General features: G+C 41.9%; 1 protein-coding gene across 2 annotated transcripts; it reads right to left on the bottom strand.

Moving 5' to 3' along the window:
* Positions 1–1770: 1770 nt before the first annotated feature.
* On the bottom strand, positions 1771–6904 carry MED10 (mediator complex subunit 10). 2 transcript variants are annotated; one of them, XM_054817188.1, is made up of 4 exons: positions 6739–6904; positions 6395–6478; positions 5109–5211; positions 1771–2054 (listed from the first exon to the last, which is right to left on the bottom strand). In XM_054817188.1, exons 1-4 carry the CDS (start codon positions 6864–6866, stop codon positions 1971–1973), a joined length of 399 nt encoding a protein of 132 aa, XP_054673163.1. In that variant the 5' UTR covers positions 6867–6904; the 3' UTR covers positions 1771–1970. The 2 variants fall into 2 exon arrangements, with proteins under 2 accessions (XP_054673163.1, XP_054673162.1); XM_054817187.1 differs by having other exon boundaries at positions 1771–2428; positions 6739–6903.
* Between the last annotated feature and the right edge of the window lie 5702 nt (positions 6905–12606).

The following is a 12606-nucleotide window of genomic DNA, read 5'->3' on the forward strand; positions in this document are numbered from 1 at the left end:
CTTAAAGATAGCATTTTAGCCCCTAGCCTTTATCCTTTCTGTACTTGCAAACAAACAAAAAAAAAAATCATCTGAATCACAGAGTTGCAGAATCATATTGATTAGAAGAAGCCTCTAGAGCTCACCTAGCCCGGCTCCTGCTCCAAGCAGACCCAACTGCTAAGTCAGAGCAGGGTGCTCAGGGCCTAGTCCAGGTGAGTCTTAAAAACCTCCAAAGACAGGGAGTCCACCATCTGTCTGGCCAACCTGTTCCAGTGCTTCCCCCATGAGTGTGTCCACATTCAAACAAAATGCCAGCTTGCTCTACAGGGCAATCCTATGTGGTTTGTTTTCATTTGATTTTCCTAAGTTGGTGTTACAAAAATTAAAGCTACCAAGAATGTTCATCAGGAGACGCATCCTGTAAAGTTTACAAATACAGAAATTCAAATGGCAAGGACAATCTATCTAGAAGACTGTATTTTTAATATGAATTTCTAAGAATTTGCACAACTGGAGTAAAACATTTTGTAATGAAAATAAGACTTCCTAGAAGCATCAGTTAAGTGTGCTACTCCACCAAGTCTGACACACAAGCTGATGTCAGCACTAGGATCCAGAATACTCCAGTATCCAGACCAGTATCTACTGGCCTCTCTCAAGTACCACTTAAATGTAGTTTCACCTGCCCGCTGCCAACATTTTTTCTCTCAAGCTCCGCTGCCCACCACATTATATGTGACTGAAAAAAACTCTTACCTTTTTTTGCTCGTGCCCTGCGTACATCCCACTTGCCAGTCACAAGCCTCGCTTCCACAGCCCCCAGGGAGCTGGCAAGCCAGGCAGAGCAAAACACAAACGTGACACGCTTTTTCTTTATCGCTGCTTTCTGCCAAGTTGGTACAGTAACATCACGAAGGGAAAAGTGCAATGAAGGTTGGAGCAAACATGAGTAAAAGCAAGTGTGCAGACTAGGGCAGGATAGTATCAGGCAGCAATTAGATTAATTTAGACTGCCAGGTAACAAGTCTTAAATAACTAATGCAGAGGAATGCCTAGTTTTCTGTTTTTCCTTTTGTTATGCCAAAGCTTGATCAGGCATAGTCTTACTGGGCATTATGGACGGGCTTTGCTTCAGCTAGCTGACTGAGCACAGACAGTACTTCAGGTGAGGAAACTATGGCACCAACAACTTGAACATACCTAAATCCCCATTAAGGTCTTTAATGGACTAGGTAGGTCTCCCATAGAGCACATGCATACAGTGCTATTTTTGGAGCTCCTGCCCAAAACCACTAAGTTTAGCAACTAAAAGAAAGTTAACAAAATAATAAATTCATCTGCTGGTGAAAAAAAAAAATATCTGGAAGGACAAACGTAAGCGTGTTTAAGTTTCACAAATCCCCAAGACTGAGAGGTCCTCTTAGTTCCACTGTAAACCTAGCCTTCTGCACATGCAGGACACCACAGGCAGCAACCCCAGCGTGCTGGTTTACATTGGGATTACCTTACATATGAACAGTTACAGATTTCACAGGGGAGTCCACAGCTAATCAGAACCACTTCAGGTGACAATCACTGATCCCCAAAATCTCCTGCTTCAGGTACTAAAAGGGAAGTTTTTCCCCACAAAACCAAAATACCAAGTTGATATTATCTTCAGATATAAACTTAACAGCCAAGTTTTGATGTACATTTTATTTCTACCACTGTGAGACTGAGGAACACGCTATTTTTCACAGCTTTCACTTCATTCTCCAAAGAGTTGCATATAACTGAAAACCATTAGAATTTAAGTTTTTTCAAATTTTTATTCAACAACCAGCTACAGAAAATGAGCAGAATTAAACAAAAGCTTACATTAAATACTATACAAAGTATTAACACTGAGGAACTAGTCCCCTAATACACTTACTTTCTACATCCTCAGCCATCTGCACTGCAGCTCATACAGCAAAACAAAAACATCTGAAGGTTCTCTTGGCTGCAAGTCATGATGACACATAAGAACTGCAGCCCTTGACAGGCTCCTGCTCAGTAGAATTTAGCAAGATTAAAGCAGTCAATTGTTTGTCCTGTAATAAAAAAAGCAATTTACTAATGAAAAGTAATCAAGTATAATAAATTCGTTTCTCTTAAAAACCAGATGACCCTACAATCCTGGAGCACGCTTTTCAGAAGACAAAGCCCATGATTTTCTGCTCTAGAAATGCGCTTTGTGGGAAAATCATCAAGCTCCTTCACAGTCCATCATTGCCATTTTTAGTATAGTTGTTATGAAGGCTTGGATTTCCCCCTCTCTTCAATCAATGTTTTTATGGAACTGACATTTTTAGAGTTATCGAAGGCCAACTTAAGGAGGAGGATCTTCTCCTCGAATAGCTTTATACTTTGCCATGTCTTCTGGGAACACTTTTGTCAGTTCTTGAATTAACAGACTTTTAAATTTCTGGAAAGAGAAAAAAGTTATATGTACATCATCTGCACTGTTTATTTGGATTTCATCAAACAATCTTATCTGATGAACAGAAAGGTTTGTATACACCACATTTCTACATTTCAGTGACCTATGAGAATAGTATCCAAAAAAAAAAAAATCTCCAAAACCACACACAAAACCCATAGAAATTCACGTTTACAAAATACACAGAAAATGGTCAAGTGAAATGTGCTAGGAAAGCACCAGGAAAACTAAAATGCTTTTAATTTCCCACAGATTAACTAGCATTTGCACTTAATAAAAAGTAGTTGGACCTCTGTGGTACACTTTGGTACATCAATATCTGTCTGACCTTATTAATGCAAAGCTGATAAAGGACATGTCCTCTTGATTTGATATGGAATCGCCTCCAACTCCAAAAAGGAACTCACACCTGGCTTAGAAATACGTAATTCTTCCTACAACTTTTACAAGCACAGAGCACATCTAAAGAAAGAGAAGCTTAGAACATATGGAGATATGTCTACGTTCTGCAGCATCCTACACATTAAGTTTGGGCAAGGAATGTTCTGAAACACAAAGATCCCTTTCTCAAAACTCACTAAAATTCCTTTTCACATTTTATTTTTCAGGAGTAATTCCAGCAGTTAAACAGTATAGTAGAATGCCTAGGTTTATACTAAATTAAAGTACAAGTTCAGAAAACCCTGAACACTGGCATGTATTTTAAGTCATTTTATAAAGCTTAATTCATGCTTATATAGCATGTTCGATATTTTAATACTCTAAAATCCATTCAAGACTGGAAAAAATACCCCTTCTGTTTTGCTTATTTCTAAACTTACACAAATCACAGTTACAGATCTGTAACACTGTGAGGTATTCATTAGTATTCAAAATGAAAACAACAACAACAACAGAGATCTGTAATGCTACATGCACCTTTAGCCAAAATAAGATCATAGCGACATCTGCATCTCCAACTGAGGGCCACAAAGATGATCAGAGGGCTGGAGCACCTCTCCTATGAGGACAGGCTGAAAGAGTTGGGAGTTGTTCAGCCTGGAGAAGAGAAGGCTCCAGGGAGACCTTATAGCAGCCTTCCAGTACCTAAAGGGGGCCTACAAAAAATCTGGAAAGGGATTGTTTACAAGGGCATGTAGTGATAGCACAAGGGGTAATAGGTTTAAACTAAAAGAGGGTAGATTTAGATTAGATGTTAGGAAGAAATTCTTTACTGTGAGGCTGGTGAGGTACTGGAACAGGTTGCCCAGAGCGGTTGTGGAGGCCCCATCCCTGGCAGTGTTCAAGGCCAGGTTGGATGAGGCTTTGGGCAACATGGTCTAGTGGAGGGTTGGAACTAGATGCTCTTTAAGTTCCCTTCCAACCCAAACCATTCTATCATTCCATGAATTGTGGGGTGAATTTTAAGTTTCTTTTCCAGAACAGGCTGTATTAGCATCAGTTAAGATACAGGGATGCAGAACAATCCCTAATGCAAATCACCTAACGTATTGGGTTTGCATGGCAAGGTTTAGGTAACAGGGCGGCTACAGGGGTGGCTTCTGCAAGAAGCTGCGAGAAACTTCCCCTATGTTCGACAGAGCCAATGCCAGCCGGCTCCAAGACAGACCCGCCACTGGTCAAGGCCAAGCCAATCAGTGACAGAGGTAGCGCCTCTGTGATAACATATTTAAGAAGGAAAAAAACCTAGTGGGAGCTTTTGAAGCCAGAGAGAGGAGTTAGAGTACATGAGAAACTTTGCAGACACGCAGGTCAATGAAGGAGGGGAGGAGATGCTCCAGGTGCCAGAGCAGAGATTCCCCTGCAACAGCCCATGGAGAAAACCATGGTGAGGCAGGCTGTCCCCCTGCAGCCCATGGAGGTCCACGGTGGAGCAGATATCCACCTGCAGCCCGTGGAGGAACCCACGCCAGACCAGGTGGATGCCCAAAGGAGGCTGTGACCCTGTGGGAAGCCCATGCTGGAGCAGGCTGATGGCACGACCTGTGGCCCTGTGGAAAGAGGAGCCCACGCCAGAGCAGGTTTGCTGGCAGGACTTGTGACCTTGTGGGGGACCCATGCTGGAGCAGTTTGTGAAAAACTGCAGCCTGTGGGAAGGGCTCATGTTGGAGAACTGTCTCCCATGGGAGGAACCCCACGCTGGAGCAGGGGAAGAACATGAGGAGTCCTTCCCCTGAGGATGAAGGAGTGGCAGAAACAACGTATGATGAACTGACCACAACCCCCATTCCCCGTTCCCCTGTGCCACTGGAGGGGGGAGGAGGTAGAGAAATGGGGAGTGAAGTTAAGCCCGGGAAGAAAGGAGGGGTGGGGGAAAGGTGTTTTAAGATTTGGGTTTATTTCTAATTGCTCTACTCTGTTTTACTTGATAATAAATTAATTTTTTTCTGAGTCTGTTTTGCCTGTGACAGTAATTGGTGAGTGATCTCTCCCTGTCCTTATCTCGACCCACAAGCCTTTTGTTGTATTTTCTCTCCCCTGTTCCACTGAGGAGGGGAGTGAGAGAGGAGCTTTGGTGGGCACCTGGCCTCTAGCCAGAGTCAACCCACCACACTTAATAAGGTAATTTAATAACTGCACAAATGAAAGCCCCCACTTATTTACAGGAAAGTAAAAACTTCTTAAATACATTATTACATTAGTACTTCCATTATTTCTGGTTTACCTTCATTGTGTCAATTTTTCCTTTTACTTGCTCGTTTTTAGCCAAAGCTCGCTCCAGACACTCTTTAGTGTAGAGTTGAGGATTGCGGCCTTGATCTATGTATCTGAAAACAGAAAAGATACTACCTAAACAGTCATGTTCCAACTAGGATGTTCTCCAAGGTACAGAACTATTCATCTGCTGTCTTTTTGTTACTACTGTCATCTGAAACGTGCATTAAAAAACCAAAACAGTTTAACTAAGACATTTCAGAAAGACAGCTCAAGGAGGACTAGGCCATGGGCAGCAAACAGCTGTCTTGGTATGCTGTTTTAAATTTTTATTTCCAGAAAGCCTGGAGCTTATTAAAAGCAAACAAAAATGTTACTCCCCAGCTCCTCAAAGGCAATAAGAACACATGAATCAAGAAAGATGGTCCTTTTCCAAGCAACTGATAGGGCACTAACCATAAAGTAGATTAGTTGTTACATGGTGAGCCATAAGCACGTAGGAATTAAGGCATCCAGCAATTTAAGGATGAATAGGAAATATACATACCATAGTACAGAGTACAAATTAACTCACCTGTATTGGCAAACATAAAAGTATATTTTTGCTTTGCAATGTAAGTGTCTGACAAAGGGAAATCCCATCATTGAATAATGAAAACAGAACATTTAAGGTTATCATCACAGATTTACAGATAGAGTGAAAGCCCAACTGAAAAAGCCCTGCATAGCCCATAATACACCAGAATACAGCAAACCAATGACATCTGGACTTATAAGAAACACTAGAAAATTAACTTGTCAGCTATATCATAAAAGCTGTCTTGTATAGCTCTCCCTCTACATTCATGATTTCACTTGTAATGATCTAATTCTCTGCCAACAAGAAGAATGCCACTATTGAAACTGAACACCTAAATACTGGCCTAATTTATTTTCACCTGCAACTTTGCATTCTGATTCTAACCTAGCATAAAAATGTATTTCCAAAATGAAACCTTACTTACTAGATCACTAGATTCGGCAGAATCTGTATTACTGCCTATGTATGTAAAGGCAATATAAATTAACAAAAGAAAAAAAAGACCTGAAAACGTATAATTTATCACATCTCTTATCCGTCCACCAGGCAGAAGGTACTTCTTAACTTTTTCTGCCTGCTCACATTCTCATGAAGCATTCAGAAGATGGAGTTTAAAAAATAAGCAGTCCTCAGTGAAAATATCCACGCTGCAAAGACACGCCACCTCAAATCACACTGACTACAGCACCTTCCCTTCCAGATACAACGTTACTTACTCAAAGACTTCCAAGGGCACGCTGATATCGTGAAGCTGCTGCCGGCATTTGTCGATATCCTGCAAGCCCGTCACCATGAAATTCCTGTAAGAAGAAAATGGGTCGCTTTTAGCCAAAAACAGGCGCACTGCGCTACCCTTAACCCCGGCTACCAGGCCAGCTGCAAGAAACCCAGCGAGGGAGACTCCTTCAACGTTTCGCTACGGCGGAAGGGAGACAGATCCGCCGGCCAGGGCCTCCAGTACCCTGAGGCACCAGGCTGGGGGTGGGGGGCGGCGGTAAGGGCCCCACGGCCTGGCCTGGCCTGGCAACGAAGAGAGGCAGCGGAACAGCGAGCCCCTCACAATTTCTGGTTGAGACCAGTCTGACTGCTGGGCTGGAAGTCGCTGACGATAATGCCGAGTTGCCGGATGTTCTCCACGAACTTCTCTAAATGCTCCTCCAGAGAGTCGAACTTCTCCGCCATCGCCATAACCGCCGTCTCTCCCCCGCCCTACTTCCGGCCAGTGGCGCATGCGCGGAAGGAGGGAGGCGGAGCGGCCGGACTGGGACACCACGCCTTCTTTGCCTCAGACCACGCCCCCTGTGCTTCAAGCCACGCCCCCTCGATCGCAAGCCACGCCCCCTCGATCGCAAGCCACGCCCTCCCGCGCCGCACCGACCCCGCTCCCGCCGCGGCGGCGGCGGGAGCGGGGTCGGTGCGACGCGGGAGGGGGGGGGTGTGAGAGGCTGTCGCCAGTCCGGTGTCTGCGCATGCTATCAAAAAATCACGGGTCAATATGAGAATTTTGGCCCGCCCGCCTTGAGCTCGAGCACAAATTTTCCCTTTCTGATGGCTTATTTTAATTATGCGTCTCACTTTCCGGAAGGATGCTCGGCTTGCCGGTCGCACAGCAGATAGAAAATGAATTCTGGACAAAAATAAGATCTGTAAACCCTAAGTTGCACAAGTCAGTATTTGTTTTGGGCATTCTAGATTTATCAAATGCGTGATCGCAAATAATGGGAAATATTTTTTACCCTGAAGGTAATCAATACTAAATTATAATTAGCATCTTTTATAAATGCCAGATAATTGGAGTTTGACAATATGGATCAGTCAGCAGCCCTCGGCAGGCGCTGCTTTCCTTTCTTTTGTTACCATATAACATCTCTAGGAATTTTTCAGTAGATCCCAGTGGAGCAGGAAGTACCTAATGTGATTAATAACATCTTTGAAAAAATTACCAGCACCCCTTTCGAAATGGTGAGATTTGAAAACTCACAATTAATTGCTATAGCCTGCCAGACATGGACTGCTGCATCTACATCTTGAAGTGTCTCTCTGCTTGACTTCTTAAAGATACAGCCTTTCCTGCCAGTCCACTCCTATAAAACTTCTATAATTAACTCCCATTAGCGGGTTTTTTTTGTCAGTTATCCTTTTCTCTGTCCTTAACAAATACTAGCACGTTGCTTATATTTTTAGACCATCATTTGGAATCTCTCTGCCTTCGAGTGGTTCCCCTTCCTGTGTTGCACAGACATAAACCTGTTCCTCATTTTCAGACCCATTCAAAACTTGTGTCTGGCTCCAATTTGCTTACCACCCCCGCCCTGCACCAGAGGTTGAACTCTAGTCCTGATTCATTTGCAGTGCAGAGCCCAATCCCTTCCTGAAACCTTTTTAGAAAGGTGGCTTTGTGCTTTTTCCCACGTTGCCCTTTACTGTTAGGTGGAGCTGCCTGTGACTATCGTATCCCTTCACTGCATCCCATCAAATTCCTCATTAAATTATTTGCGTCACTATCCACAGCTGCTGCCTGCTGGTACAGGCTCTGGGTTAGAGATCATCTCTGTGAACTCCTTAGCACAAAGGGACCTAACTCGTGGGTGAAGGTCATACGTGCGACTGGGATATGGGTAACTGCATAGATCTAAAGAGCAGATATTTTTCTGCCTGCCTCACTCCCCGTGTCTGATCAGTAGATACGCTCAGCCCATGCCTAGTCCCACTCACAAAGGGAGCCCTCGGACTTCCCTTTTATCCAGTAACAAAAATGCACACCCAGAGTTCAGGATACCTGGATTTCAATTTCTCTTTTTTATCCACAAGGGTCAGAGCCTACAAAAAGCCTTGACCTCATAGGCTGGGATGTATTTGGCAGCGGAGTCCGTTCAGTCCCTGTGGCTGTTCTACTCGGTGTGAAAATTAAGTATTGCTTAAGCAATGGGAAGACAGGGTCTGGCATACCACACAAAAAGAAATGGAGGAACCAGTGACTATCTGATAAAGGCTCATTATCTTCCCCACCTGTCTTATACCTGCTAATTACGAGTGGTTTTCTAAACTGTGTAAGAAATAGAAGCAGTAACAGACAGAGGTTCACTTGATAATAAAAACCACAATGGAATTATCTGGGGAATGAGAAAATATCAGTCTATATTAAATAACCTAGCTATCATTGTCCCTGTGGGAAGATTATCTGACACGTTTAAATTCCTGTGGCATATCGCAATAAATGTATGTTTTATAAATAGCTTATTTCCAGTATGTCTGTTTTCAGTTGAATCTGAGAAGATCAGTCCAGTCATGTCAGCAGATAAGAATCTGATGCTTTGATTCACAATGACGGATTTGCATGAATGTTTGAAATAAGAACTAATCTAAAATAAATATGATATTCAATCAACAAATTCAATGTATTTTATGCCTACCATGTATTTTTGCAGCCATTTCTGTTACACAATGAGAACCATCAAAATCAGCAATTCTCAATTTCTTTCAATATCTTTTTATTAGTTATATTTTTCCATTTATGATATCAATGACATCAACAAAAATGTAAAAAACCCTCTATTGGTTAGTTTCTGTTCTGCATTACCATGCTAGTTCAGTGGCAGAAAGTTGGGTCTTTGCTAAATACAAAGCACTAATCAAGAGTTCATAAGATTAAGTACGTTAACCCAAAATTAAAAAGTGAGTGACTGTAAAGAGCACTAAATATTAACGAAAATATAATACTGTGCAAATGTGAAATTGTAAAAACAATCCTAGCTGCAAAAAGCAATTAATCAGTTCTAGACCTTGACAAGTATTGTCATCCTATGATAAAATAAATCCATTGTCTATTGATCAGCAGTTGCTGACCATCCAGTTTCCACAGTTGGCAGAACGTTCTCTGGACAGCAGAAGTCCCGGGGTTACAAGATTTTAATACAAGTACTTTGCACTGGTCACATGAGAGATCTTGGTCTGAGGAACAGAATAGCTTTTTCTAATATTTGGGAAGGAAGAATGTAGAATATGACAGACTTACCAGATTAGATCTGAATATGAGGAAAAGAGGGGGCCGACTTTTGAAAGAACAGTCTAAATACATGTGATTGTGTCAGATGTGGCTCTGCAGACACAAGAGGTTGGGATTCAAAATGAAGAGTTGCTTCATGTCCATCCTTACTGACGGGCAATCACATTTAACAGAAGTACAGAGCAGAATAATTTGCTTTAAATTCAGTAACTAAAAATGGGCTTTGAGGTACTGTTAAAACTTCCTCTCCTTCCTCTTTGTTGGAAAGTCTTTGGCTGTTAGAACTGAGCAAGCATGACTTCTAGCTTGCTTGTGGTGGCTGAAATCTGATAGATGTCCGTTACCACATCTAACTTGGGTAAAGTATCTGACGGGAAAAATGCGTGGAAGTTGAACATTAAATGCAGAGATATCCAGCTCATCTTAAATCTATATTTACTAGGCTGGTTAGGTTAGAATAATGAATTTTGTTAGATAAATGTGTACAGTGCTTTTAAGGTTAAAAATTGCTATAAATATATTGCCAGTTGTTAAATTTTTCTCATGATCACCAACTTGGGCAGTGTTTTCCTGTTTGGGGGGGGGTGGGAAAAGCAAAACAAAGAAACTTGTGTTCCAGGGGAAGGAAGGGAAGGGGAAGGGGAAGGGGAAGGGGAAGAGGAAGGGGAAGGGGGAGGGAGAGGGAGAGGGAGAGGGAGAGGGAGAGGGAGAGGGAGAGGGAGAGGGAGAGGGAGAGGGAAAGGGAGAGGGAAAGGGAAAGGGAAAGGGAAAGGGAAAGGGAAAGGGAAAGGGAAAGGGAAAGGGAAAGGGAAAGGGGAAGGGGAAGGGGAAGGGGAAGGGGAAGGGGAAGGGGAAGGGGAAGGGGAAGGAAGGGAAGGGAAGGGAAGGGAGGGAGGAAGGGAAAGAGAGAAAAGGAGAAAGGGAGAAAGGGAGAAAGAAAGGAAGTCTGACACATAATAAATCAACCAATCAATCAATAGGAAGATAGAAAGATTTAGAAAGAAAGATTCATGGTTCATGATTTAAGTAACCATATTGCACTCCTACCCTGATTTCCATGTAGAGAGTGGGAAATTACCGGCTTGTAAGCTGGACATCTGCACTGGGCAGTTAAGTGGGGTTTGTAATAAAGGATAGAGTGAGAGGCCATGTGGATCAATATGACCCATTTGGGAAGAGTAGCACAGATTACATAAAAGAAAATCCTGTTTTGTAAACCTCTAATGAATTTTTCAAGGGTCAGCAAGCATGTAGATAAGAGTAATCTAAATTATACAATCTGCTTGAATTTCTCATCAGTTTTTGGTGAAATTCTTAACCAAAGTCTTTTAAGGAACTAAAGTGATGGAATAAGGGAAGAAATCCTAGACCGAATAAAGAACAGACTGCCAGATAGGAAATGCAGGATAGGGGCAAACATTTAATTATTGCAGGGGAGAATGGTTCCCAGAGGAGCTCTACAGGGAACTGGGTTGAAATTTATGCCATTCAATGTGTTCATAGATGACCCAGAAAAGAGATCAGATGGTGCAATGAGAAAATTGGCTTATGATAAAGTTATTTGGGGGAGTAAAGATAAATACAGGTTGTAGGAAACTGTAGAAGGACCTGAAAAGGCTTGGTGGCTGGGCGACAAAGTGTCGGAAGAAATTCACATGGATAATGTAATGTAATGAACACAGCAAGCAAAAATATCCTAATTTCATGTGAATTTTCATGGCATGGCCTCTTGACCATTACCATACAGGAACAAGACTCAAGGATCACAATAGAAAGTTGCATGAAAACATCAGCTCAGTGCTCACCAACAGTCAGAAGTCACGCAGAGAGTTAAGAATTATTAGGAAAGGAATTTGAGAACAAAGTAGAAAATGTCATGGTGCTGCTGCATAAATCCACAGTTCACCCCAACCTCGAATACTGTGTGCAGTTCTGGTTCTCTGGAGCAGACCTGGAAAAGAGTTAGAGAAGGGCTGCCGAGATGACTGTAGGTGTGAAATAGCTTCTGTACTAGGAAACTTCTGTACTGTTTTCTTATTTGGCAGTGTATATACTTATATATGCACACACACACATATATGACTTTTCCAGTATAATATGGCACATTGAAGTATTTAAGATTAATTATTGAAAGTGCTGGTATAGTCACTTTTTCTTCTCAGAAACCTAAAAAGTGACAATTTGTCTGCTTGTCCATCTCTGGAACTGTGATTCTTCTCCTATCTCTTGTTTTCTGCTGCTGGCCAATAAAGTGAAAGAAGTGGATAAAGAAAACAGAACACATTGAGTTCCGATGATGTATGTTTTCTCTCCTTCTGTCTCTCTCACTTTCTGTCTTTGACTTTATTACTATTTTCTTCTGTGTGATTGCATGTAATGCACCAATCACTTCTTCATTCTCCAAACCCAGAAACAGAGGTTGACATTTCTGGTCATTAACTGGGAGGACCACCTGCCTAAGAATTCCATTTTATGAGCCAGCTACCCTTCTTTGTTTGAATTACAACAGGTGATAAGCAAAAGAGAAGCAGGGAAAATAGATGTGAGCAGCACAGAGAATACCTGTTACCTGCTCTTGATATATCAAGCTGATGGTATTTATGTTTAGGATGTTTTTTGACTCACTCAGAAGCATGCTGTATTTTCACATTTTACTGTATAAAAATAATGTGATACAATAAAATAAACAATTTAAAAAATCTGATTATTGAGCTGATTAAGAGATGTAATTATAGTTTCCATACAGATTTGGTATTTAGCAACTTGCTCGTTAATGACTCAAAATAATACATGTCTTACCACAAATTAGCAGGATGATGTGTTTATGCATCATGACTGGATCTCAGTCTTGCTGAAATCATCTAAATTTATTTATCTAAGAAACAGCAAGATCAGGATTTGGTTTATACAATAATTTTTGCT

The sequence above is a fragment of the Grus americana genome, chromosome 2, assembly GCF_028858705.1.
Source record: "Grus americana isolate bGruAme1 chromosome 2, bGruAme1.mat, whole genome shotgun sequence".
Classification (NCBI taxonomy): domain Eukaryota; kingdom Metazoa; phylum Chordata; class Aves; order Gruiformes; family Gruidae; genus Grus; species Grus americana.

Excerpts from the sequence above, each read along its gene's own strand:
- MED10 (XM_054817187.1), bottom strand. The coding sequence starts at position 6,866 with ATGGCGATGGCGGAGAAGTTCGACTCTCTGGAGGAGCATTTAGAGAAG. Across the intron at positions 5,212-6,394 it reads GTGCCCTTGGAAGTCTTTGA|ATACATAGATCAAGGCCGCA; the intron begins GTAAGTAACGTT and ends TTCTGTTTTCAG. Across the intron at positions 2,429-5,108 it reads GAAAAATTGACACAATGAAG|AAATTTAAAAGTCTGTTAAT; the intron begins GTAAACCAGAAA and ends TTCTCTTTCCAG.